The sequence below is a fragment of the Paroedura picta genome, chromosome 13 (genome assembly GCF_049243985.1).
Source record: "Paroedura picta isolate Pp20150507F chromosome 13, Ppicta_v3.0, whole genome shotgun sequence".
In the NCBI taxonomy this organism is placed as follows: domain Eukaryota; kingdom Metazoa; phylum Chordata; class Lepidosauria; order Squamata; family Gekkonidae; genus Paroedura; species Paroedura picta.
In genome coordinates this window covers 14,300,692-14,325,218 of record NC_135381.1, presented here as the reverse complement: position 1 = coordinate 14,325,218, position 24,527 = coordinate 14,300,692, and the positions used below count along the sequence as shown (strand labels likewise).

Genomic DNA, 24,527 nt, shown 5'->3' with positions numbered 1-24,527 from the left:
CACTGAGCCCAAAGGACTGATTTGCTTTTCTAGCAAAGAATTATCATCATACTGCCTATTTGGGACATTGTAATGCTGTTTACTAATTTGCTACTGATTTACTCTCTCCTTATATCTGTCCTCTTATGATCCCTGTTCCATTGTCGGAGGAAGTGTGCGTGAACACGAAAGGTCATGCCTTGAATAAATCTTTGTTGGCCTTCAAGGTGCCTTTGGACTCAAATTTTGTTCTGCTACTTAAACATCTGCCTTTCACACCTAGCAAGCAGTGAATTAAAATTTAAATGTTCGACGCGTATTATCCAAGTCGTCAACATAAGACGCCTTTCTGAGACTCCGCCTAATTCAGCAATCGTGGCTCCCAATTAACTTTCCGACCAGCCCTCCGCGCAAACTAGCAACCATCTTCCCTTCCCTAGAATCACCCGTTCGGCCTTTCTCAAACGGCTACTCTCTTGCAAGAGGACCCCTAGCCGCGTCGGGAGGAGCCATTCCCTCAGCCAGGAAGGGGGTGTACAGAAGCGCTGCACAGAAACGTACAGACCTGATAGCACTCCGCGCTCTTTTTCTCCACCTTTGCCTTCTTCGTTCTCTTTTTCACATAGTCCTTTTTTGTCAAGGGCGGCGGGGAGGGGGCGAGAATTTAAAACAAGAATCCAGAGGGAGTGGCGAACCCCCCCCCAACGCTCCGCCAGTGGTCGGCCCCGAGCTGGGCAAGTTTGGCGCATGCGCAGCGCCGGGCGGCAGAAAGACCGGGAGGACGTTGAAGAGTAGGAGGAAGAAGACGGTGGAGGCGGTGGCGAGGGAAAGAAAATGGCGTCGACGGGTGAGGCGAAGCCGGGCCGGGGCCTGCAGGGATGGGGGGGACAGGACACCGGGGCCTTCGAGGCGTGGGGAGAAAAGCGACGGTGCCCTCCCCCCGTTGAAGGGGGGGCGACAGAGCGAGCGCGAGGGCGGCAGTTGGTGGGCGGCCGTTGGAAGGCCTCGGGGGGGGGAGGTTGAGGCGGAGGCGGCGGGAAGCGCGCGGCCTGTGCAGCAGCCCCCCCCCTTTAGGAAGTGACGCCCAGCCTTTGTTATCCGCGCCGCCCGAGTGGATTAATTTCCCCTTTTTAATGCTTTTCTTGCCGCCTTGGCCTTTCCTCCCCGCGTGGCTGTGTGGGAGACAATGTCTTCGCCTAGCGCAGGTGGGGCCTTTGGCCATACAGGGGAGCCACCCCCGCGCTGGAAAAGAGGGGGGGTGGATATTGGAGGGGGGCTGGGGGAGGCGCGCGCGCTGATTGCGCGTCTTTTTCTGCAGGGCGACTGGGGGGGGGTGAGGTAAGGTCAGCGCGACCCTTCGGACCAAGTTTTTAAACCTCTCGGGCGATGGGCCGGCCGGAGGGTGCCTGCCGTGCGTTTTAATCACCTTTAAAGCTTAGCGCGTAAGAAGGCTGGGGGAGGCCGCCGTTCTCGTTTGGTGAGCCTCCCCGAGTCGCCACGGGGGAGTGGCGGGATATAAATGCAAAAATCAATAAGTGATGGATAAGTTAACGTTTCCTCGGGCTCGCCGTGAGTCTCGCGTGCTCCGGGGCTGGCGAAAGGCCAACACGTGTTTGCGCCTTTCTTTCCTCCTCGGTTCTCAAGATCGACAACGTTTGTTGTGATGAACCTCATGGATTATAAAGCACGGTGGAATGTAGCGAATTAGCAAGGGCCTGTTGTGCACACGTGGGACAATGCGACTTTAGTGTGCTTTTGCAGCTGGGCTTTCTTATGAGGAACAGGGAAGTCTACTTCTAAAGTGCATTGAGAGTGCGTTATCCAACGTGTGCGGAATGGGCCAAGGTGAAGTCAGCAGAAGGTGTGTGAATAGAGATCCGTGTGGGTGTTTCTAGTTGCATTCCCAAAAGAATGGGAGGGAGTGTAAAGTAAGGGATGGGAAATTGCTTTAACGTAAGTATATCTGTGTTAACATACTGCCGCCCTAAAAGGAGACCCTTCTGCTGCAACACTGGATCAGAAGGAGACTACCTCCTTGATCTCACTCTCAAACACACTACTTTCCCTTATAGATCCCTTTCCATTTCCACTAGCTGGGTTTGCTGTTTTGGTTTTATTTTTAAAACATCATTTCCCTTGCCTTAAGTTTGTTGTGTAAATAGAATAAGACAGTGGTTCTCAACCTGGGGGTCGAATTACCCTTTCACAGGGGTCACGGCAGGGCGAGTACCTTTGCCAGGGAAGGGGGACTCCACCACTGCTGCCGCTCCTCCTGAAGGTGCCCACCAAGTTATATACAATTTATAATCACTTCATCTATCCAATCATCATGAACAATTGAGCTTCACGCCATTGGTCAGTTTCGGTTCAATTTCTGTGAAAGAACACTTGCATAATTTTATGGTTAGAAGTCACCACAACATGAGGAACTGTATTAAAGGGTCACAGCATTAGGAAGGTTGAGAACCACTGCTTTAAGAGAACTAGTTCTCAGGTAGTAGTATTGGGGGGGAGGATTGAAGGTCAAACCCGTATACCAAAGAGGAGGGCTCTTGAAGTCAGGTCACATTTTGGTGGAAGCCACTGGAGTCATAGTTTCCAAATGCATTCTATGTATGTATCCAATAAAATGGTACTATGTAAAATGGATGGATGGAGTCACTGAAACAGTCGTTGCGAACTTAAATGGACTCCGGGGAATGGTAGAGGACAGGAAGGCCTGGAGGATTATTGTCCATGAGGTCGCGATGGTCAGACATGACTTATCATCTAACAACATGTAAAATAAAAACTCGATAAAATAGGAAAGACTAGTGATCAGGAAAGACTTTCTAGGAGGGCAAGCTGAAAAATTGATGTGGGCAATGTGGTGTCATATGGATCATTCTCTGGAAACATAGATGCAAATATTACTAAACTGTAATTACTAAACTATGTAATTGGGAGGAAAGAAAAAGGGAGAATAGATGTGCCACTGATTTTTGTGTGGATTGTGTGCTCTAAACAAACCAAATTAGTTTTGTTGATATTCTGGCAATTTAAGGCCGATGTAGCAGTGGAATTCAAAGTTTGATGTTAGTGTGAAAGCCTGGTGGTAGTTAAAGTTTGAATCCAGTGGTACCTTTAAGACCAACAAAGTTTTATTCAGGACTAGGGACCAAGCATGTTGTATTCAGGAATATGGGTGCTAGATTAGGAGGATGGAGTGGAAGTACTCTGTGGACAGCCCCCCCCCCCTTGCAGGCAACTATTAGGGAACTCACCAGCAGGGACAGCTCTCACACAGCGGGGGATCTGCATCCTCCATGCCTTAGAAGGAAGTGGAAGGAGGTGGGGGACAGAAGGTGATTGGCTGGCCCTTGGACAGACAGGCAAGCTGATTGGAGGAGGATGCACTCAGGGGTGGGACAGCTACCCTGAGTGGGTGTTAAACGAGATACACTCCTCCAATGCGTACCAGAAATATTAGATGGAACAGATTTGCACCTTGCAAATACTTAAAGCTTGTTTACATCTAAGTAATTCCACTGAGCTAAGTTGTGCTTCAAAAAGGTAGCTTTGACACATACAAATGGTGAGTATGTGTTAAGCATACCAGTGGATTACAGTGTAATTAAACATGTTGTCTACATGAGATGCATATTGCTTGCCTCATTAAACTTTTTGTTAGCACATTAAAAACTTCCACAATTCTTGGCTGAGGTTGATGGAAACTGCACCCCTGGCACGTCATAGGTCAGTTGTGTAATAATGGTAAAATTGGCACCTTGATTGCTGGTGTGTACTCTCAAGACCAAGCATTCCTAAAAGACACTGAAAGTCAAACTAGTGAAGACTTCTAAGATGTTAGGATAATAAGTGTACATAAGTCCTCTCTTCTCCTTCCATATAGAAAGAGCAAGGCATGATATGATCTTTAACCTCAATGATTTCTGTTACTGTGTTGGCTGTTACTAGTTAGTGGTTTTGAATCTAGTCTTAAAATTATAAGGACTTCTTTAACGAGAAGCAGGAAGCTAGTAATACACTAATTAGGGATGGACACAAAAAATCTTTTGTTGTTCAGGTCCAATAGAACCAAGAAGAAAAATCAATAATATTAAAAATAACAGGCTCAGCTGGGCATGGCAGCTGAGATCTCCATTGTGCTGTGGTTGATGCTGGGCTGCCCTCCTCCTTACAGCTCTGTTTAAACTAACTTGCAAAGGAGGCCAGCCAGGGTGGTGCTGAGCCAAGGTGCAAAACCAAGAGATTAAATGGCTGTCAAGCATTTTAGTGTTCCCATTCAGACTCTTTCTCCCCCCCCCCCTTTAGAAGGGGGAAAGCGAAAGGGATAGCTAAAATGGCTGTCAGCCATTTAAACTTAAGAGCTTGATGGGCCCATCTGGCAACTGTCAGGTTTAAATATCTGGGAGCCATTTTAGCAATCCCTTTCTCTTTTATCCCTTTGGAGGGGGAGTAGAGGTTGCATAATGAAGGGTTTAAATGGCTAGCAGCCATTTTAGTGATTCATTTCACTCCCTATTGCTTGCAAGGGGGGGGGGATGAGCAAAAGGGACAGCTGATTGGTATAGCTGAATATGCCCAAATAAAAGCCAGGAAAATTTGGCTTTTATTTGTGTCAGTTTTATCCATAGCTAAAACAGATTAGAAAATCTGTTTATGGCTTGGAAAATACTGGCAAGGTAATGTTTTGTTTGTTTGTTTTGGTTTAGGTAAACTGAATGCACATACTTTATCTAAACTGAATCTAATCTAAACTGTTTATATTTGCATGGTGCAAAACAGGTACTATGCCAGTAGAAATTGTGATTTATGTTTAAGAATGCTTTGTGTGGCATTTTTAACAATGATTGCTGTCTTGTTATTTGTATTATAATCATATTGACAGTTAGGCCTCAGTGTTATTTGGAACTTAAAAATGGAAGTGAACTCAGCTCAGATTCTCTCTGCTTTTAATAGTCAAAATCAGGCACTAGCAATTTGGAGAGTTTAAAAGGACTGTGATGTGAAAAAAAGTATGCTAAGATAAAAACTGTGTATGAAGCCATAAGGCTTACATTGTTTTTTGTTGGAACAAATTTTGGTGCCAGTGACACCTTTAAGACCTTTAAGTTGTTGTTGCAGCAGATTAATATGGCTGTCCCTCTGGATTGAACTCATTTGCTATTGCCAGAAGGTTGTGACTTTCCATACACTTCCTGACTGCATAGCTATCATAGATAAGTGGATTTTTTAAAAGTGGAACTCAGGCAAAGCTGAGTTGACAAGATCTCTCATTTGTGGGGGGAGGGGCAGAAGAATAAAGCCTTTTGTGTCTTTTTTAGTAATGAAAGTTTGCAGTTTTCCTTTTTAAATCTAAATAAATCTAAAATACTTCTTTATTGAGGTGTTTGCACTGGGTATTCGTTTGTCCTCTTGTGTTAGACTTCCTTGAGCTCTTTGTTGTTTGAAGGGATTGCATTCTTATATCATGTGACTAAAGACCTTGTACAAATTACACCTTAGAAAACCATTTCTGTATCAGCTGTGTTGAATCAGACCACTTATGTGTTTGAATCACAGGGTAGAGATTAAATGCTGAATGGGGGAAAGTATTTGTGGATTTTAACAAAGTAGTTACTCCCAAGTTTGTCAGGTATGGATTTCTGGCTATGCTTGTTAGCAATGTCTTTAATAACACCTGCCATTGAGAATTGTTAGTTCTCCTAGTTTCTTAAAGCCTTACCATATTTACATATTTTAAATGAGCCAACTGCTTGAATGAAAGAGAATATATGTCCAAAACAACATAATCCAGTTTGAGTTACAGTGCCGAACAAGGAGGTGTCTTTCGACACAACTGGTGCTGGAAGACTTGGACGATTCACTTGTCATCTCTGCAGGAGATAGCACCAGAAAAACACACACATCAAAGTGCATATTTCAGGAGAGCTTTGTCAACATAGAAACGATTCTATGTTTAATTCTATCTGTAGTTGGCAGCAGAATAAAGTTGAAACTGCCTGGCCCATTTTTCAGTGGAAAATATGAAAACACATTAATTCACAGCAATGTGTCCCTGGATTTTAATACAAATGGGTCATGGTTAAATTATTCCTACTTTCTTGTATTTCAGAAGTCAATGACACTTTTCTTTTTGGTGCCTTTGTGTCTTTCACACATGAATTTTGAACAACTTGGGAGTCTTTTTCAGTCTGTTGGTTACTTGTTTCACCATATTAACTCCCTAAGGAGGTAGTGAATTCACTCGCAGACTTCAAGTAGTAGACAGACAGATACTTATCCTGGATGCTCTAGGCTGATCCTGCACTGAGCAGGGAGTTGGACTAGATGGCCTGTACGGCCCCTTCCAATTCTAGAATTCTATATTTGGCATAGAATTAATTTAAGAGAATCATTTTTAAGAGCATAACAGTAGTATTTAATGGCATTCTAAAAATGTATTGATGTAGTCAGGGTGCTCCTTGAATGTTTCTTGGTTATAACAGGGAAACTCACAAAACTGAAAGGTTTCAATCTTCTATGCATGCCCCAAGATACTTAACATTTTGTGTACACAGATTTCCAAATCCTGGGGGTGCTTTTCAGATTAAAAATAGAGGGTGGTTGTAACATTTCTGAGCTTTTGTTTGATATAATGAATTGTTTTCCCCATCTTATACTTTTTTTTCTGTATTATCACCCACAGACTATAGTACCTACAGCCAAGCAGCAGCTCAGCAGGGGTAAGTTGGCCTTTGCAAGGATGAAAACAGTATATTTTGCAAGTAACATTTAGGCTTCTTTTTTAAAGGGCACTTTGATGTAATTGCAAGTGGATTGTGCTTAGTTTTTTTACAGCCTTAAATTATTATCAGTATATTCTGCGTCTTCACATTGCTTGTATTCTTTTTCAGCTATACTGCTTATGCAGCTCAGCCAACCCAAGGATATGCACAGACCACCCAGGTAAACTATAAGTGTAGATAGTTTCCCTTGCGAAAGCAACAGAACCAACTTATTTAAAATAAAGACTTATCACTGCAATCTAAAATATCTTATCGGACAAATTAATAAAACTGCTTAAGAATACATTTCTGCAGTCATTCCATAAGTATTTAGGAGGTGCCGTTTTGTGATCCTGAGATTACTGTTTCTCCATCACCATTGCCCCTAACCCTTCCTTCTAGCTTTATAAGGGAGCAAGTTTGGTGCCCTCCAGGATGTCCTGTAAGGGGGTAAAGGAAGTAACAATCATCATAGCGCTTATCTTCAAAAACACAAGCACTTTGCTATTGTGGTAGCTGTCAGACCTGCATTCAACTGAGGCATACCTGTTTCCATGCAAAGGGGAATGTTAAATTAGTCAGGGACTTGGTCATAGAAATGAAATATTTGTCATTAAGCTAAAATATTTGGTTTGTTGGAAGTTGACAGTGAGTGGCATACAACACAGGGTGCAGTACCCAGTGAAATCCTCTTCCTCTGTTTGACAGGCCTATGGGCAGCAAAGCTATGGGACTTATGGACAGCCTACCGATGTCAGCTATACCCAGGCTCAGACAACTGCAACTTATGGACAGACTGCATATGCAGGTTCCTATGGGCAGCCTCCAACTGGTATGTTTGGGCCTCCTGCCTTGCAGCCTGTTTTCATTTCATTGGGACGGGAGAGGGGGTTAACCTCACGGAAGGGTGGGAAGTTAATATTTGCAAGGAAATTTCATGTTAATATTTTAAATAACATGCAGATTGAGGCATTGCTGGTCAGATCCTGAAGTTGTACTAATGGGAAGAGAGTACTGGTATCGTTTGTGCCAGTACTGTGGTTTTCTAAATATTTCTACTGCTTGAGGATTGCTTGCCTGTTCTGATGGTATGCCCTCTACTTCTTGTCTTGTGCCTTCCACAGTAGAAGGGACCAGTACAGGTTTGAATATCCTGCTCACTTTTGCATGGAAAATGCTGTTCATCCTGTCTAAATTTATGATGTTAACCCTTTAGGCATTTTTATTCTAGTAATAACAATAACAAATCTTACAATAACTTGTAATAATGCAGGGCGATTCAGTTTTGCTGTTTGTAATTTATAAACCCCATAGCTATATAAATAATTTAATTTTGTGATCTCTTTCTGAATATGTAACTGTATAGATATAACTCATGTATCAAAATGACAATTGAGGACCAGGGTATTCAGCCTAACTGAACTTGGTGGTCTTTACGGTTTCCTAAAGGGTGAACAGCATGAGTAGACATGTTCAGCAGTTGCTAACATCTCTGCATGTTCCATGTTATTGGTTCCTCTTTAAGACATGTATTTCAGTGTCCTCATAAATGTTCTGTAAATTATTTTGCTTGTGCTGTTCAAACTGGAGTTCTGTTCATCCTGATGTTTTATTTTGATGTCCTGAACAAACAGCCAAACTTTGAAAGATGTACATTAACCACTAGATCCTATGGCTTGAATTAAAAATGCATGCAAGAACATTTTTGGCTAATAGCATCCAGCTACTGTTTGAAACAGCATGTCTTTTCCATTGTACTTAAAATCAATACTTCTGTGTAGCAGATTACAGGCTTTTAAAGAGTGGTTCAGGCAGCTTGGGCTGAATAAAAACAATGCACCATTATCACACAATTACTTTTAAATGCTTTGAGTTTTGTTCGCCTTCACAAAACTGATAGGTCAATAGGTTTTAGTTTTTTAGAACCTTCAGTCTTGCTAGAGCTGCCTTTTTGGAAATGGAATAGGTTCTGAGATAACTGGCAAGAATATTCTTGAGCCCATGATGTCATATGTGTTCCTAGGATTTGCTGTGTGAAACAGCCTATTCTAGACAGACAGAATATACTCTGCACTGTGCCCAAGAATTTAGAGGCTCCATTCCCTAAATCCCAACATAATTTCGAACAAGTACCTTTCCTTCTGTAAATGCATTATATCATCAGGCCTTCACACACCCACTTGTTGGACAACATCCAGTCCTTCACTGGTTCCATTCCCTACTTTCGTAGATTTAGCAGGTGGGGAGGGAAACACATAATGTTCTAAGCATTGGAGCCAAAATATTTCTCAATCATGGTTTCCTGACAGCCATGGAAGGGTTTCTTGAATGGGTGGAAATTAATTTTTTATATATATTTTAAATTTATTAAATATTTATTGGCTGTTAAGACCATGTATGACCATGTCAACCCATTTCCCCCCAAATGGCCAATGATGGACTTAGAGGGGATAGGAAGGGGAAGGGGCCCCACATGGGCATGTACACAGTTCTTAACCATATTCTGCATGATCATGCCATTTCTGGGGTTTTTTGAAGCTTGAAGAATAGAAGAGATTTATTACATCTTCTAAGATGTAAATTGGTGCTATACCTTTATTTTAGTAGTTAAATTAACAGAACGTGCCAAAATCCTTAGTTAACCCTTGTCCTGTGTTTACAGCCTAGAATTGATGACCCTGGGTGGAAGTATTTAGAAAAACATACTGTTTAGCTTTGTCCATTGAAGGTATAAAACTTGGTTTTGACTATGTCAGTTCACTGTAGAATATATCTTGCAAGTACATGAACACCTTAGGTTCCATTAGAAAAGCAGATATTATATTCTGAACGCTATTCCTGAGATCCGTGTTTTGCTCAGGATCTAAAAAACTACTTCAGGTGCTGACTAGTGGCATGTGCAATCCAGAACCATTTTTTATAATTTTTCCTTTTACTGAGGGACATATAAACTGTGGTTTATATTCCAAACAAGATTAATGTATGGAACATTATATGTCTCTTTTTAAAAATAGTAAATTGAAGTTCTGGGATAGTTACTGTATGTTCAGTTTTTCTTAATTCGTGTTTTCAACAATCTTACTGAATGGTTTCAGGTTTCTGAGTTTTGACATCTTTATATTCCTATATATATTGTGGGCTAAAGGATCATTTTTAAATACAATATATATAGTCTTGGGAGTTGATGGTAAACCTTTCAGTGTTTGGGATGTTAATGCACATAAAGCTGAATCTTGTGGGTGAAATTAATTTTATCTGTAATCTTGTCAGGAAGCCTCTCTGGGTTATCTTCAGTGTTAATGACCCCTGGCCATAATGTGCTAGTTCACATTACTTGTAGTTAGTCTCTGCTCAAGTGTAGCCATTAACCTTAGAACTTATTTTGAGATAGTAGCTTTCAGTACAGTGATTCGAATAGTGTTTCCTCAATAATGTAGTGCTACTCAAGTTTAAAAGTGCTTTTTTAAAAAAAAGAGAGACCCTGTTGCAGCCCTTACCTAATCATTATGGGGTGTGTGTTCGTACTGTGCTTCCTATCTCTCACATGTGCTTTTTCAGAGTAGCAGCGAATAAAATCTTGTTTACTTTAGTTTTAATGGCAAATATGACTTTCAGAGAGGACATCATGTTTCCATTACTCCTGTGATGGTACTGCTGCCACCCACATACATGGCAGGGAATTTATTAGGCTGTGGGCATACTTGTTTTAGTTTGACAGTAACTTCTGGCATGTTTTTTTAAAAAATAGTTTTATTATTTATTATATATAAAGCATTTACAGAAAGGTAAAAGAGAAAAAAAAACGACTGGCTGATAGGTAATGGCATGTTTTTTTTTAAGTGTTAGTTTAATGCAGCCTTAACAAAGATATGGTTGTGCCAAAATCTTTCCTGGTTTGCATATGTTTTTACTGGTGGTCGGGAGCAGACTAGGCAATAACCCATGGCCACGCCAGTTTGAGAGAGTATGAATGAGAAATATCATTACCGTTTTAAATGGTAATGAAACCAAACTGCTGAAAATCTAGTCACTCTGCCACTTAGTGAACTGAAATCATATTGTGTTCTAAGCTAGAGGAACTTGCCTGTTTCATAGCAACATTAGATGAGGCTGTGGCATCCTGGGAACCATGTATTTTATGTGTTTGCCATTTGCTAGGGCTGCAGTCCTGCTTTGTCAGCAGTGGCTGCTTGAAGGGCTTCTGTGCTGATTCTTTTATAATGTGCAACGTTACTAGCTTTGGCAGGGTACTGTTAGCACTTTGAAGTATTCTACTTCTGAGTTAGAGCCTGTGTTATCTCATTAATTCTGCTAGGTATTTTTGTTTATTTCTACTGATGGAAGGAAAGAGGCTAAACACAAAGTGACAAGAAGTACATGTGTATAAAGATCTTTTTCTCTGTCTTCCAGGCTATACTGCCCCAACTGCCCCCCAAGCTTACAGTCAGCCTGTCCAAGGGTATGGAACTGCTGCTTACGATGCAACCACAGCCACGGTCACTACCACCCAGGCTTCTTATGCTGCCCCGTCAGCTTATGGTACCCAGCCTGCTTACCCCACTTATGGGCAGCAACCAGCAACATCTACACCTGCAAGGTACCATATAGACATCGACTAATTAAAGCTTTGGCTTGTGGGGCGGTAAATATATTTCCCAACAATGATATACCCCTCTCTGGGTGTCCACTGTTTTGCTGAGAGTTTATGCTAGATACAGATTAGCATATTAGACAGCTAGGTTTTGGAGGAAGACGGTGTGTGTTCAGTCCATAATGTATCTTAAAACTCCCTCGATGGCCATGGGCCAGTCACACTTAGCCAACTGCCTCACATAGAATGGCTAGTGTAAATGGGCAGAAGAAAATCGTTTCTATCCCTGAGCTACCTGGAGGGTATGTTTGAATAAATAGAGGTGAGGTAGATCAGTCAGTTTCATTGTACTAGGATTTGCCAAGTCATATTTTAATGAGTCCAAAATGATCTAAACATTTACTGGCTTGCAGATAATTTATAAAGAGAATCTTCATGGACATAGGATTATTTCTTGGGGCACAAATTCCACCTGCCAGTAAAAGTGGTAGACCTATGGGCAGAATGTGCAGTCTTGGTGCAAGATATGTCCTCATTGCTGAATTTAATTTTTAGACCCCAAGATGGCAGTAAGCCTGCTGAGACTAGCCAGCCTCAATCAAGTACAACGGGGTACAGCCAACCCAGTCTAGGATATGGACAGAGTAACTACAGTTACCAGGTGCCTGGCAGTTACCCCATGCAACCAGTTACTGCACCTCCATCCTATCCTCCCACCAGGTAAGTCTTCCTGATTCTTTTTTTGTCCCCATAGACCAGGGATTCCCAACCAAGGGCCCATGGCCTTTCCTCTTTTACCTTAATGGAGTTGGCCACAAGCTAGGGAACTGACTGCCTCCACCCAGAGGGCTCAGTGGTGAGGCCATGGATATAAAAATCAAAGGGGGAGAGTTGGTAGGATTGTGGTCCAGGTTGTCTTCTCAGCTCCTGCCATTCTTTCAAAGCTGCTGTACTGTTAGGAGTGAAATGAGGGTGAATGGTCACTTCCAGTGACATGTTACTTCTGGGGGGCATGACAGGAGGAAGGCATGAGCAGCTGACATTTCCAGGGGTCCTCCAAGCCTGAAAAATTATTTCAGAGGCTCCTCCGCAGTCTAAAGGTTGAAAAAGGCTGCCATAGACTATTGGTTAGGATTCTTGGTGGAAAACGTTACATGCCTTTGTTATGCCATGTATTGATGCTTTTTAAGTCTTGGTAAGAAACAGCTTGGTTTGAAACATCTTCTACATTTTATATCCCCTTGGCTCATCAATTGTAGTTTTTTTTAGTGTCGATTGTTATGGCATGAGGTTCTAGACCCCTGCTCCTCAGTGTGATACTGCAGATAATGAGGTAATCTTCAGGAAGTGTGACTGGACACAGTTATAACATGTGATACTGCTTGGCTTCTGGATTTAGAAAAGAGCTGATGATGCTACGTTCCGTCAGGCAAGTTATCTCAAGACTGCCAAGTTCTGTAGGTGATGTGTTCGGAGAATTATTCGGCACCCATTCTCCTTTCATGCTTGTAGAGATGAAGAAAATAGGGAGAAAAAACATCTGGTGCTTGTAGGGAAAAACATCTTTATGTTTGTTTCGCATTAAGCTTCTTCAGGGGATATAACTTCACATTCTCAGTAGAACGTAACCTTTCTTTATTGGACTTGGTGTGGCCTTTTTCTTCCTTGAGATGAAGAGAAATCAGATTATTAAAAAATTCTAAATTAATGTAACAAAGTAGAAGAATGGGAGGGTATCATATCATAGTTAGAAATGTTTAGCAGTGATTGAAAAGCTTGGAGGTTAACAGCTGTGGTAAAGAGACTGGTTTTTAAAAGTTTGGAGGATACAGCAAAAAAAAAAAAATGCCCCAATGCTTGAAGGGACCTCATAAAAGGCCAGTGCTTGGTAACCAACAACGAATAGTGCTCCACATCGGTCTGAATATTCCTAATGGCCATACCAGAGGGATGATTTCCCCCCCAAAAAACTTTGTGTTCATTTGTGATGTCATCTCTGGTACTAATGAACTAGTTTTCTGTGTTGTCTCATCTGGACAGCCTAGGTAACAGCTTTGTTCTTTGTTCCTGTTTGCATTGCAATAGTTTTTAACTGTTTTACTAAGAGCCGTTTCCTTGTTCTTTGGAATGTCTTTTCAGCTATTCCTCATCACAGCCCAGTAGTTACGATCAGAGCTCTTATTCCCAGCAAAGCAGCTATGGGCAGCAAAGCAGCTATGGGCAACAAAGTAGCTATGGGCAGCAGACAAGCTATGGGCAGCAGCCCCCCACTAGTTACCCACCTCCAACTGGATCGTACAGCCAGGCTCCAAGCCAGTACAGCCAACAGAGCAGCAGCTATGGGCAACAAAGTGAGTGAGCCCTGTTGAACTTCTAAATTTGTAGTTGTGGGGACTTTGAGAAAACAGAACCTCCTTTAAAAATGCATGGTATCTTGGGGATTGAATCATCTGCTTCAGCTAGCTCCTGTTTAGTTTTTCTGGTGAGCCCTAGCCCCAAGGATGAGCACCTGGTCTTGACCCTTTTGGCCCAGGCTACAGCCTGGTGGAATGAATTGCTGGTTGGGCTATGGGCTCTGACAGAACTGTTAAAAATTCTCTATGACCTGTAAAATGGCACTCTTCCACCTGGCATGTGGTTAAGATCAGGGCGATCAGAAGTTTTGTATTTGATGTCAACTCCCGTCTGGGGTAGGTGGTGGGGTGTGTGAAGGGGAGGGGGCTAAAATTATATTTTATTATTGTAATTGATTTTATTGAATATGTTTTAATTGTATCTAATTAGGCAATTTACAAATAATCTTCAGCCTTTGTTCTGCCAGAATACTTAGTCCTCAGGAAAACTATGATGATCTATACTAGCCACGGGGTATAGCGAAGTACAGGAATGTAAGGAGAGCTGAAATGTGTACTTGGTGATTTCCAGTTCTGGATGTTTTGCATATCTGGTAGTAGTCCTAATGGCTTGTCTTTACTGTAGACTGTTGATATCAGCTGCATGTTAAAATTTACTTAAAACATTTAGTAAAACTTACTTAAAACATTTCTCCCTTGCAGAATTCATGGTAGTTTACAATATAAATAAGCTAAATATAAATTTTAAATAGATCATGTTTGGAAGATGTGTGCAGAGTGGGAATGAATGGTGCCTCTTTAATGTCGCATTGGCTGTTCCACAGGTTCATTCCGTCAGGACCATCCCAGCAGCATGGGTGTGTATGGCCAGGATTCTGGAGGTTTTTCGGGCCCAGGAGAAAACCGGAGCATGAGCGGCCCTGATAGCCGGGGCAGGGGCAGAGGGGGCTTTGATCGTGGAGGCGTGAGCAGAGGTGGGCGGGGAGGAGGCGGCCGCGGTGGATTGGGGTAAGAGCAAACCTTTTCTTCTTCTCATCTAATATGGTTTTACCCTATAGGATGTGCAGTACAAAGAAGGGCTGAAAGATGTAAATGCAAAATCACTTCTCTATGGAGAATATCCATTAATAGCAAGTAGACATACTACTAGTGAATCCATAGAAGTGCCTTGCAAGGGGAAGTAGGAGCAGGATGTATTTTGCCTGCAATTGATTGGGGCTTGGAGATCAGGGTTCTGGGTATTAAAATTGCAAAGCTTTCAGATCCCTTCATGGTTAAACAGAGGGAAAATCCTCTGTGGGTTTAAGTCTTTGGATTGAACACACACACCCCTTCCAAAGGAGTCCACATGTTGTGTTTCCCCCTCCCCCCTTCACTGGGCTTTGATGTTACAGGTATGTACTATGGTGTCTTCTGCTTTTGTAAAGCGTTTTCTCGCCCTAGCTGTGTTGGCTCTTGGCAGTAGCTCTTTGAGCTAGTGTCAAAGCTGGATGGATGGTGATTAATTGTTCTCTTGAAGCCCAGCGCTCTAGTGTGACCACTGTGTGTGTGCAGGTTGCTTTAGACTTAGAAGAGAAACAAGCACTGTGCTAAAAGACCCGTCCAGTCTGAACACAGCTCCCCACTGGAGCTCTCAGGTGTTCTAAATCAGGTTGGCCATTGTAACTGGCAGAATCTGGTTTGGGAAGCCTGCTTGGTCAGGTTCAGTTACCTTTTAACAGTTTATTAAGGTGTGGTCAATGAGGCTAAATGAAGGGTGTCTGTTTGTGTGTGTTCCATCCATTTAGACAACATAGTTTAAAGCTATGCAGAGTGTTCACTTAAGCAAAAGCGAAGGGATATGAGTACCGAAAGGTGATTTGTGGTGAAAACTTGATTGCTCTTGCTCACCTCAAATACATTTCATCTTACAGATTTGCCACTCTGCATAGTTTGAGTAAATGGATCCCAATGGTTTAAAGTCTTTATTGAAGCCCAACTGCTTTTATTTTAAAACCTGTTCAGTTAATGACCAAGCCATTTAACATGTTGAAGAATTTAACCCTTACAAATTGGCTTGAATGGAAAAGGGCTCCCTAGTTGTGTAAAAGATTTCATCTGTAAGGTGTTCCTAGATGTATTTAAAGTAGACGTAGACACTTGAAATGATCATCATCACATCTCTTGTTTCAAGCCATCTTTAGCCCTTTTGATTCAGGGCACTCCACTTTCACACTTGTACACAAAAACTGCTCCTGTAGAATCAGTGAAAACTATCTATAGATTATTTACTGGGGGAGGGGGGAGGTTTTTCTCATTTTGCTGTAGGGCTGCAGTTTTTCTGCTGCCCAAACAGGCTCCATAAAGCAGCAGATTAATCATCAAAGGGGCAGAAGAGGGGGGGATCTGCCCTTTCCCCATGGTGTGGTGATGCATTTCAGTGTCTGTCTCCTGCAGGTAAGGAGCCCAATGTTCTTAACATGCCCTTTTTCATTGCCTCAATATTTTTTATATTTTCACTGGCTGTTAAACATGGAAACTTTTTAACATGCTTTGTCGCATTTATATGCTACAGGTTACAAAGTGAGAGCCTTGTATACACTTCAGTACTTAAAAAGTACCCGTACTCAGTACTCAGCCGGCAGCATAATGAAAAGTGGGACTAGACACGGTGTCCATATGGAGAGGAAAAAATATACATAGAATATTTTTAACCAAATGTGTTCATTGTATAAATGGAAATCTTCTGTAACTTTGGTAACTGCATACAGTACTTGATGTTTGGTAATGAAATTAGAGGGGAGGTATAAACTTTAGAATTGTGTAACATTAAAGTGTAAACCTCTGTTAAAGGGAAACATGACATATAATGGTATATATACTTTAACAAAAGAAGCAAAGCTGCATGCAACAGCTTGGAATTGTGTACAATAAATCTTTTACGGATTAAAGGTGCAATACTTGCTAATAGATTGCTGACCTTTTCCCTCCTCTGAATACTGTACAAATAGTTCCCTTTTCTCACATCCTCTCCCCGGTGCCATTTTTGGTGGCCTTTGACTGATCAGACACAAGTTCCCCACAAGTTTAAAAAAAATTGTGGCCATCACCCTGTACTAAATTTAAAGTGCACTGATTTTTGTGGTGCGTTTTGTGTTGTGTCTGCAAAGTTGCACCCCTAGACCTTTAAACCCTGGTTTATTCTGTAAAGCTCTTCATTCACAGACACTGTTAAATCCGGTAGTGAGGCCTGAATGTATGGAGTTAGATGGAAAGATTTAGTGACTGTCATCAGAATTGTGTTCTAGGGCTTGCTGTTTTCTTCTTGTTTTTCCAAACTGTTAAATGTTTAAAGGTTCTCCCAAGAACTTGGTTTGCTTTCCCATCCACAAAGAGGCTGAGGGTGCAACTTTGCATATGCATGAGGAGGAGGGACTTGAGTAGCAGGCAATCTTGTTTTCACAATAAACATGAAAAGGCGCAGTTTTTATTTTTTCGTGGCAAGGTATTGCATTGTTAATACCAACAAAAGTGTCCAACTGCCGGAGTGGGGTGTCTAAACCCAGGCAAGCAAAGGTTACGTGTGTAAAGGAGATTTGAACAAGCTGCCCTGAAGAAAGGCCTAGTGACGAGATGAGAGACAGAAAGACAGACAGACAGATGCATTGTTTGGATATGTTTAGCCAGTGCCCTTCTTCCCAGTGAGCCCCAGAGGCTCCGAGCGGTACTGGCTTATTAAAGGGAAAGGCCTTCATTTCTTCGTTTATCCCCCCAGCAGCGCTGGAGAGCGAGGTGGCTTCAATAAGCCTGGTGGTAAGTTTTTGAGCATTACAATGGGATAGTGTTTAAAAAAAAATGCAGCCAGAAAATAAAAGCCATAAATATTTTTTTTCCATAAGTGGTTAAAATGCCATAATGCAACATGACTTTTAATGGGTACTGCCGGCAATGCCTAGGGGTCTATGAGGTTTTAACCTATGGTTACAGAACAAAGGGTGATGAAGTTTTGAGAGAAACTACTTCTGTAATTTGGGGAAGGAACCGTATAAGAGGTTTTGGTTTTTTAAAATAAAATAACGTTGGAAAAACGTGCACTGATTGGCCCAAGAACGCCCCTTTAACCAAGTGTAATATCAGGTCATGGTTTTAAAAGGCTGCTAAAAGTAGCAAGCTGATCCCAGCGACAAATAAAGGGTGTGCATTGCAAGTTTTTTCTTTTTTGCAGTGCTGGTCAATTTTGAGTTTTAACACATGCCATCAAATGGCGGTTGTAAATAGGTAGTTGTGTGTGTGTTGGTAAAATAGCCTGCAAGGCGTGTACTAACAATGCCTTCTGTGATTTTTTCTCCCCCTGGGGCGGCAGGACACATGGATGAAGGACCAGATCTCGATTTAGGTAAGTTGCTCTCTATCCTAACCCCCTAGATGGACTGCACCTAGTTTTCCAGCTTGCTTCAATGACTTCTTGCTTGTAATAAAGTGCTGTTTAAAAACAACAACAACAACAACAATGGATTCAAATGGGTAGCCGTGTTGGTCTGAAGTAGCTCAATAAAATCAGAGGCCAGTAGCACCTCAGGGCATGAGCTTTCAACTGTAAGCACTCTTCGTCAGGCTATGTTGTAATATGTTCATAGTCTGATGAGTGCTTGCACGCGAAAGCTCACGCCCTGAATAAATCTTTATTGGTCTTAAAGGTGCTACTGGACTCTTAACAACAATAATGGTATTTTTGCAAGGCTGGCCCTGGAGTAGTGCCACATCAGACATGGAAGTTAATGCTGAACGACTCTTGCCTGTATCTGTCTCCACTTCACAATGTTGTATTCAATGCTATTAAGGGAGACCTCCAACTTGGAGCAGCTTTTTAGAGTACAGTGAAGGGGGTTGCGTGGGGGAAAGGCCCTTATCTCGGTGATCTGTTCATCAGGTCATGTGTTGCAAACAGATCTCAGCTGCAACTCAGAAGGACTCCATTGATCTTGAATGCTCTTGGGTGCTGCCATGCCATAGTCTCTCTCCCCCTCCCCCATAGCAGCTACTTCCACTAATTTTGCAATGATTCAGAGACTTCTAAGAGTCTAGCTGGGGACAGTCTCATGGAAGTACAAAATGCCCTCTGGGAAAGTCGGGGAAATAGCCCATGTGGATGATTTTAAGGGATGAGCTGGGATTGAGGTTCATTTTACCCTAAGAATAGTTGGTTTCATAAGGAAGTTCTTGTAACAGCACCGTTGCATTAACATTTTTTTTTTTGTCCATAGGCCCACCTTTAGACCTAGATGATGATGCTGACAACAGTTCAGTGTATGTTCAGGGGCTGACTGACAATGTAACCCTGGAGGACCTAACAGATTTCTTCAAGCAGTGTGGCGCTGTCAAGGTGAGCAATGGACTGGACTGCAGGCCATACTTTAGTTAAGGTGGAGCCTGTGTTCCTTGGTAGGACTGGTTGATATTTAGCAGCTGTTTGTACTTTTACTTACTGGCTATTCCATGCCTCTTTCATCATCCCAAGGCTGCCTTTCATTCAGGAATTTAACGTCTTAATTACAACAGGCTTCAGAATCCTTTGTGTGGCGGGAGGTGTGGACTCACTTGCTTAAAGTTAGAATCCAGTTCCACCCGTGCATGTTTTTTTTTAACCTAGATGAACAAACGAAATGGACAGCCAATGATCACAATCTACCTTGACAAGGATACAGGAAAGCCAAAAGGGGATGCTACTGTGTGCTACGATGACCCGCCCACTGCCAAAGCAGCTGTAGAATGGCTTGATGGTAAGTCCACTAACCTGTGGCTCAGAAAAGGTGTAGGAGTGCCACATAGGCATAATTATGCAGGAAACATTTCACAGGGTTGGTCTGAGGCAGGTGATCCTACAGGAACAGTGCAGTATGAGCCATATATATTAATGGGACTGAGTTTACAGGCATTGCCAGCTGAAATCCCGGGTGCCAGTGGCGGGGTGTGTGTGTGCGTTATCAGAATCTTAGGCCTTTTTGTGATAAGTAAAACTTTTACATTGTGCTGATTATTTGAGTTTAGTGTGTAAAGGTTGATGTGTCAACAGAGGGAACTATGAAATACTGAAATCAGTTTTTCCCCTCAGAATAGTAAGTCATCTGGCCTCAAAGAGGAAGCTACTTAAATAGATATAGATGCCATTTAAGTCTTTCCCTCTGTTAGAAATGTTGATAATACAATTCTTATCGGTTTTGTTCCCAGGTAAAGATTTTCAAGGGAGCAAACTTAAAGTCTCTCTTGCTCGGAAGAAGATGCCACTGAACAGCCTGAGAGGAGGAATGCCCCCTCGTGAGCCCCGTGGCATGCCTCCCCCTCTCCGTGGAGGTAACCATTGGGGCATGATGTTCCTTAACCTGAGGACCATGGATTGGCTATCAACTAAGGAGCCTTTATTGTGTGCATGAAACAACTAAGCTCTTTTTTTTCATTTTCCAGGTCCAGGAGTTCCTGGTGGCCCAGGTGGCCCTGGTGGTCCAATGGGCCGCATGGGAGGCAGAGGTGGTGACCGCGGAGGTGGCTTTGCACCAAGAGGACCACGAGGATCAAGAGGAAACCCTTCGGGTGGCGGAAATGTCCAACACCGAGCAGGAGACTGGCAGTGCCCCAACCCGTAAGCCATGCGCTTACTTAATACCTAATGGCTTTTGTGCACCAGTGGCTGCATAACTGGACAAACTGTACTTTTATGGTCATGCTCAGTAGAACCCCATGATACTTGGAGGGTATTTACAGTAAGACAGTGGCAAGTTTCCCTTCTTGGATCTGCTAGTGCCCTATCACCTCACCTTTCCATACACCTTGTCCACACATCCAGAGGTTAATTCCTTGCCTTGAATGCCCCCAGAACTTAAGGTCATTGTTGTTACTGGCAGGCCTGGCAGCAGTGTTTCTTTCAGCCTGTCTCCTAGCTTCTGGGGGGTGGTCGATCTTAACAGTACCCACTTTGCAAGTGGGAAAAGTCCATTTTTAGTTACCCAGACATGCTTTGGTCACCAGTGCTGAGAATGAGGCCATTGCCTGTCTGCTTTTTGCCCCCCCCCCCTTTTTATTTTTTTATTTTTATTTTTTATTTTTTGGCCTCTGCTTTTGTACGTGAAGCTCAGGCACCTGTTTGGCATCTTCACTGACTGCTGGTTCATTCTAGGGGCTGTGGAAACCAGAATTTTGCCTGGAGAACAGAATGCAACCAGTGCAAGGCTCCTAAACCAGAAGGCTTTCTTCCCCCACCCTTCCCCCCTCCAGGTATGTTCCTATTGTCAGTGATCTGGGGTGGGAGTTGGACTATTTGACACTGATCTCTGCTTATGTGATGTTCACAAGGTCCTGGATTCTTGCTTGGAAAACCGCTGCCACTTAGAGGGCTCATATACGGGACAAATAATAGTGGTAAGGGAATTGCACAGGTGGTATATTTTTCCTTCGTTTGTGTATACACTTCTGCAAGAATAAATGGGCAGGTGAGTCTGTCTCACGTGCTGTCATACGATTACCAATGATGATTGGAAGCACTGACCATGGACATGTTCTCTTGCAGGAATTTATACTGGCGGTGGGAGCTTACATTGGGTGAATCTCAGGCTGTTCTCAGGGCAGGCTCCAGGCTTTTGGTGCCCTCTCCCCTGGGGGGCAAAGCTTGCACCCATGTAATCATCGGGGGAAGGTGTGGCTGCTGAGTGGTGGAGGAAAAGCAGTGTGCCCAAACTGGTAGTCTTCAGGGTCTGGAGCCTCCGTTTGTGTGGGGCCTGGCCATGAATGAGAATGAACTTTTGCCCCAGCCTAACCCCCAGCCACAATTAGCGTCTCCTTAAGACCACTTGTGACACTTAAATGGCAGCCAGGAGCTTCACACAGGCACATGCTGTCACTGGCAACTTCCACAGCCAGCCATGTCAATGATACGTGTCTCACGAGTTAGGACAGTTGGCATATGTACATCATGTTCCCCCCGCAAACTGGGTCTGCATACACGGTATATGAGGATCTGTGGCTGGGATTGGAAGGGTATTAAATATTTGTTAGCAGGAACTTTCTCCTCTTGGCCCTCCCCTGTCAGCTACTCTTGCCTGGCTCCAGTTCTACTCACCCATCAGGGCAGTTTGGGAAGGCTGGCAGGGGCTCCAGTGACTTTTGGTGAGGAACTAGCTGTGTCATTTCCCCACTGTCAAAGCAGCTGACATAACTTTAAGTATATTTGAGATTACCTTGAATTCATCCTACTGTTTTGTGATTCTAGGAAAGCAGTATAGCTCCTGGCAAGGACTCTTGCTTGTTGGAGTACCAGGCGGGCCTCAAGGGTCTTGGCTTTGGGGGAACGTATGTGCAATGCGCCACTGAGAGTGTGCCATTCAAGAGTTTCAGGTGGTTCAGTTGGTGGTGCCCCTCTGCAAAATTCTTCAAGGGGTACATCACCGTGCATCAGCCTGTTAGCCCCATTGTAGGCTGCATGGGGGTTTTGTGCTCCCACTTCAGCCTATGCGCAAACACCTTGGTCCCTCAAAAAAATCAGAGTCCAGGAGCACCTTTAAGACCTACAAAGATTTATTCAAGGCGTGAGCTTTCGAGAGCAAGCATTCTTCATCAGACTAAGTTTGACTGGACCCTGATGAAGCTTTTAGCAAAAGACGTAGAGACCTCGATCTAATAAAATGCTCAGCCTTGCACCTCGTTCCTGCTTTTCTCCCAGGTTCTGTGCCACGAAACCTCTTGCCACCTACCCAAATTGTGTGCTAAAGGTGTCTGCGATCATGTTTCAGTGCTCCCTTGAGGAAGAGCTAAGCAAATCACCCCGTAATTATGGCCTGCCTGTTCATGCCCCTCCACCAGCTTCAAGCTCGTGCCCAAAAGCTGGTTCCGCGCCTCTGTGCCAGGGTTTATTGAGTAATAGTTCTGTCTATTGAGTCACATTGTTAAATCTCTCAGACCTCATCCAACTTGCTCACTCACTGCCATTTCACAGACTCTTAATGTACTTTCAGTGCCGAATTTGGGGGTACAGGGAAGAAGGACGTGCAAGAGGCACTGCCTCTCATATTCCCATTTCTGTTGTGCAAATGACAGCTTGTTTGGGCATTCTGAATCCTTGTTCCATCTGAGGGAATTATCCCCAGGAACCACTCCTCCTTCAGTTGCATCTGTTAGGAACAGTTCAGCACTACAAGGGATTTGGGGTGGGGGGAGGAGAGAACCAGACTGAAATAACCTCCCTCTTGGATCTTCCTTGCGGAGGCTGTGTATGAAGGGCATAAGTGCTCCAGAAGTCTGGCGTTCTGGTGCTTGACATTTATTTTGCAGCTGTGTCCATTGCCACTGCTCCTTTGTCATGGGATGAAGGATCAGGTGTCCTGTTGGCTAAGGTGAAGGTGGCTGGAACCCCCCCTAGTTAAGCTCAGCAGCACACTGGGGGGGGCAGGTCTTCAGCAGCCTGCCTGGTGCTGCCCCCCACTTGGCGACCCTTTTACTGGAATGACTGATGCTGGGGTTTTTTTGGCATTAGGTGGTGACCGCGGCAGGGGTGGCCCTGGTGGCATGAGAGGAGGCCGGGGAGGCCTCATGGATCGTGGTGGCCCTGGAGGAATGTTCCGCGGCGGTCGTGGCGGGGACAGAGGCGGATTCAGAGGTGGCCGGGGCATGGATCGAGGTGGCTTTGGAGGGGGCCGCCGAGGAGGACCTGGGGGCCCACCCGGACCGCTTATGGAGCAGATGGGAGGCAGAGGCGGCAGACGTGGAGGACCAGGAAAAATGGACAAGTATGACTGGGGCAGGCGAGGGCACTGGCATGGCATCGGCAAGTGTGTGTGTGAGCAGCTTGCCAGGAGGGGAGAGGGCAGCTCCGAGTGAGAACCACCGGGGAGGGGGAAGTAATGTGTCTGTGGTGGTTGATCATAGAATCCTCTTCTGATTGGGATTTCTGGCCGAAAGGCCTGCTTGGAAAAGCTGTCTGAGCCCCTGACCCCTTCTGCCTTTTTCTTACAGGGGAGAGCATCGCCAGGAGCGCAGAGACAGGCCCTACTAGGGGCAGCCGACCCCCTTCCCCCTGCAGGACTGCATTTACTACCAGATTTATTTTTTAAAACCAGAAAAAAATGTTTTAAATTTATAATTCCATATTTATAATGTTGCCCACAACATTATGATTATTCCTTGTCTGTACTTAGTATTTTTCACCATTTGTGGAGAAACATTAAAACAAAGTTAAATGGTAGTGTGCCGAGTTATTTCTTTTTCTTTCTTTCTTTCTTTCCTTCCTTTTTTTTAAATGGTTGTTTAACTAAAAACCAATGAGAAACTGTTGTTGTGAGCATGCTCAGTAAATCTGTGGAAAGCCAGGAGGTGGAAAACTTACCTGTAACAATGTTAATGGTTGTGATGTTTTTTAAATAAAATTGCAAATGTTTATAAACGCAGCGCTCAGCATGTGTTCGGCTGCACTCCCATTGGAGAGTTGCCCTTGTGTCTTCAGGCACCCATGCTACATGGAGATCGTTCGGGTTTGCTCAGGAGCTGTGCATAACTGCCGTTTGCAAAGCCCTGAGGCTCACTGTGAACATAGGAGGATCAGAGTAGGCTGTGGAGCACACCTGTTGAGGTACAACCTGCACTTGCCTGCAGGATGAATTGCAGAACGTATCCTTCAGTTTGGATGCTAGGATTGTTCCAACAATGTCGTTTGCCAATACTTGTCTCCTGGTTATAAATAAAAATCACATTGCTGGGCATACCAATGACTAAACTTTCATTCAGGGGCTCATGATTCAATTGGTGGCTTGGAACCAGGCCAGTTGTGTGACTCTAAAGCTGGGTGCACCATACCAAGATCCTTCATCTACC

At 43.6% G+C, this 24,527-nt stretch overlaps 1 protein-coding gene across 8 annotated transcripts; it reads left to right on the top strand.

Moving 5' to 3' along the window:
* The first annotated feature begins 700 nt into the window (after positions 1 to 700).
* On the top strand, positions 701 to 23,901 carry EWSR1 (EWS RNA binding protein 1). 8 transcript variants are annotated; one of them, XM_077308872.1, is made up of 19 exons: positions 701 to 826; positions 6,671 to 6,707; positions 6,879 to 6,930; positions 7,458 to 7,581; positions 7,874 to 7,891; positions 11,160 to 11,346; positions 11,896 to 12,060; positions 13,480 to 13,691; positions 14,519 to 14,702; positions 17,452 to 17,486; positions 18,037 to 18,069; positions 18,938 to 19,056; positions 19,324 to 19,453; positions 19,902 to 20,024; positions 20,136 to 20,310; positions 20,845 to 20,942; positions 21,021 to 21,086; positions 23,194 to 23,446; positions 23,673 to 23,901. In XM_077308872.1, the coding sequence occupies exons 1-19, from the start codon at positions 814 to 816 to the stop codon at positions 23,710 to 23,712; spliced, it is 2,064 nt and encodes a 687-aa protein (XP_077164987.1). In that variant the 5' UTR covers positions 701 to 813; the 3' UTR covers positions 23,713 to 23,901. The 8 variants fall into 8 exon arrangements, with proteins under 8 accessions (XP_077164987.1, XP_077164986.1, XP_077164989.1 ...); XM_077308871.1 differs by having other exon boundaries at positions 17,449 to 17,486; XM_077308874.1 differs by lacking the exon at positions 7,874 to 7,891.
* The last annotated feature ends 626 nt before the right edge of the window (positions 23,902 to 24,527 follow it).

What these genes read in the sequence shown, in the direction of transcription:
- EWSR1 (XM_077308871.1), top strand. An exon ending in AGGACCAGATCTCGATTTAG is followed by an intron (nt 18,070 to 18,937) that starts GTAAGTTGCTCT and finishes TTTTGTCCATAG; the next exon opens with GCCCACCTTTAGACCTAGAT. An exon ending in CCCACCCTTCCCCCCTCCAG is followed by an intron (nt 20,943 to 21,020) that starts GTATGTTCCTAT and finishes GATGTTCACAAG; the next exon opens with GTCCTGGATTCTTGCTTGGA.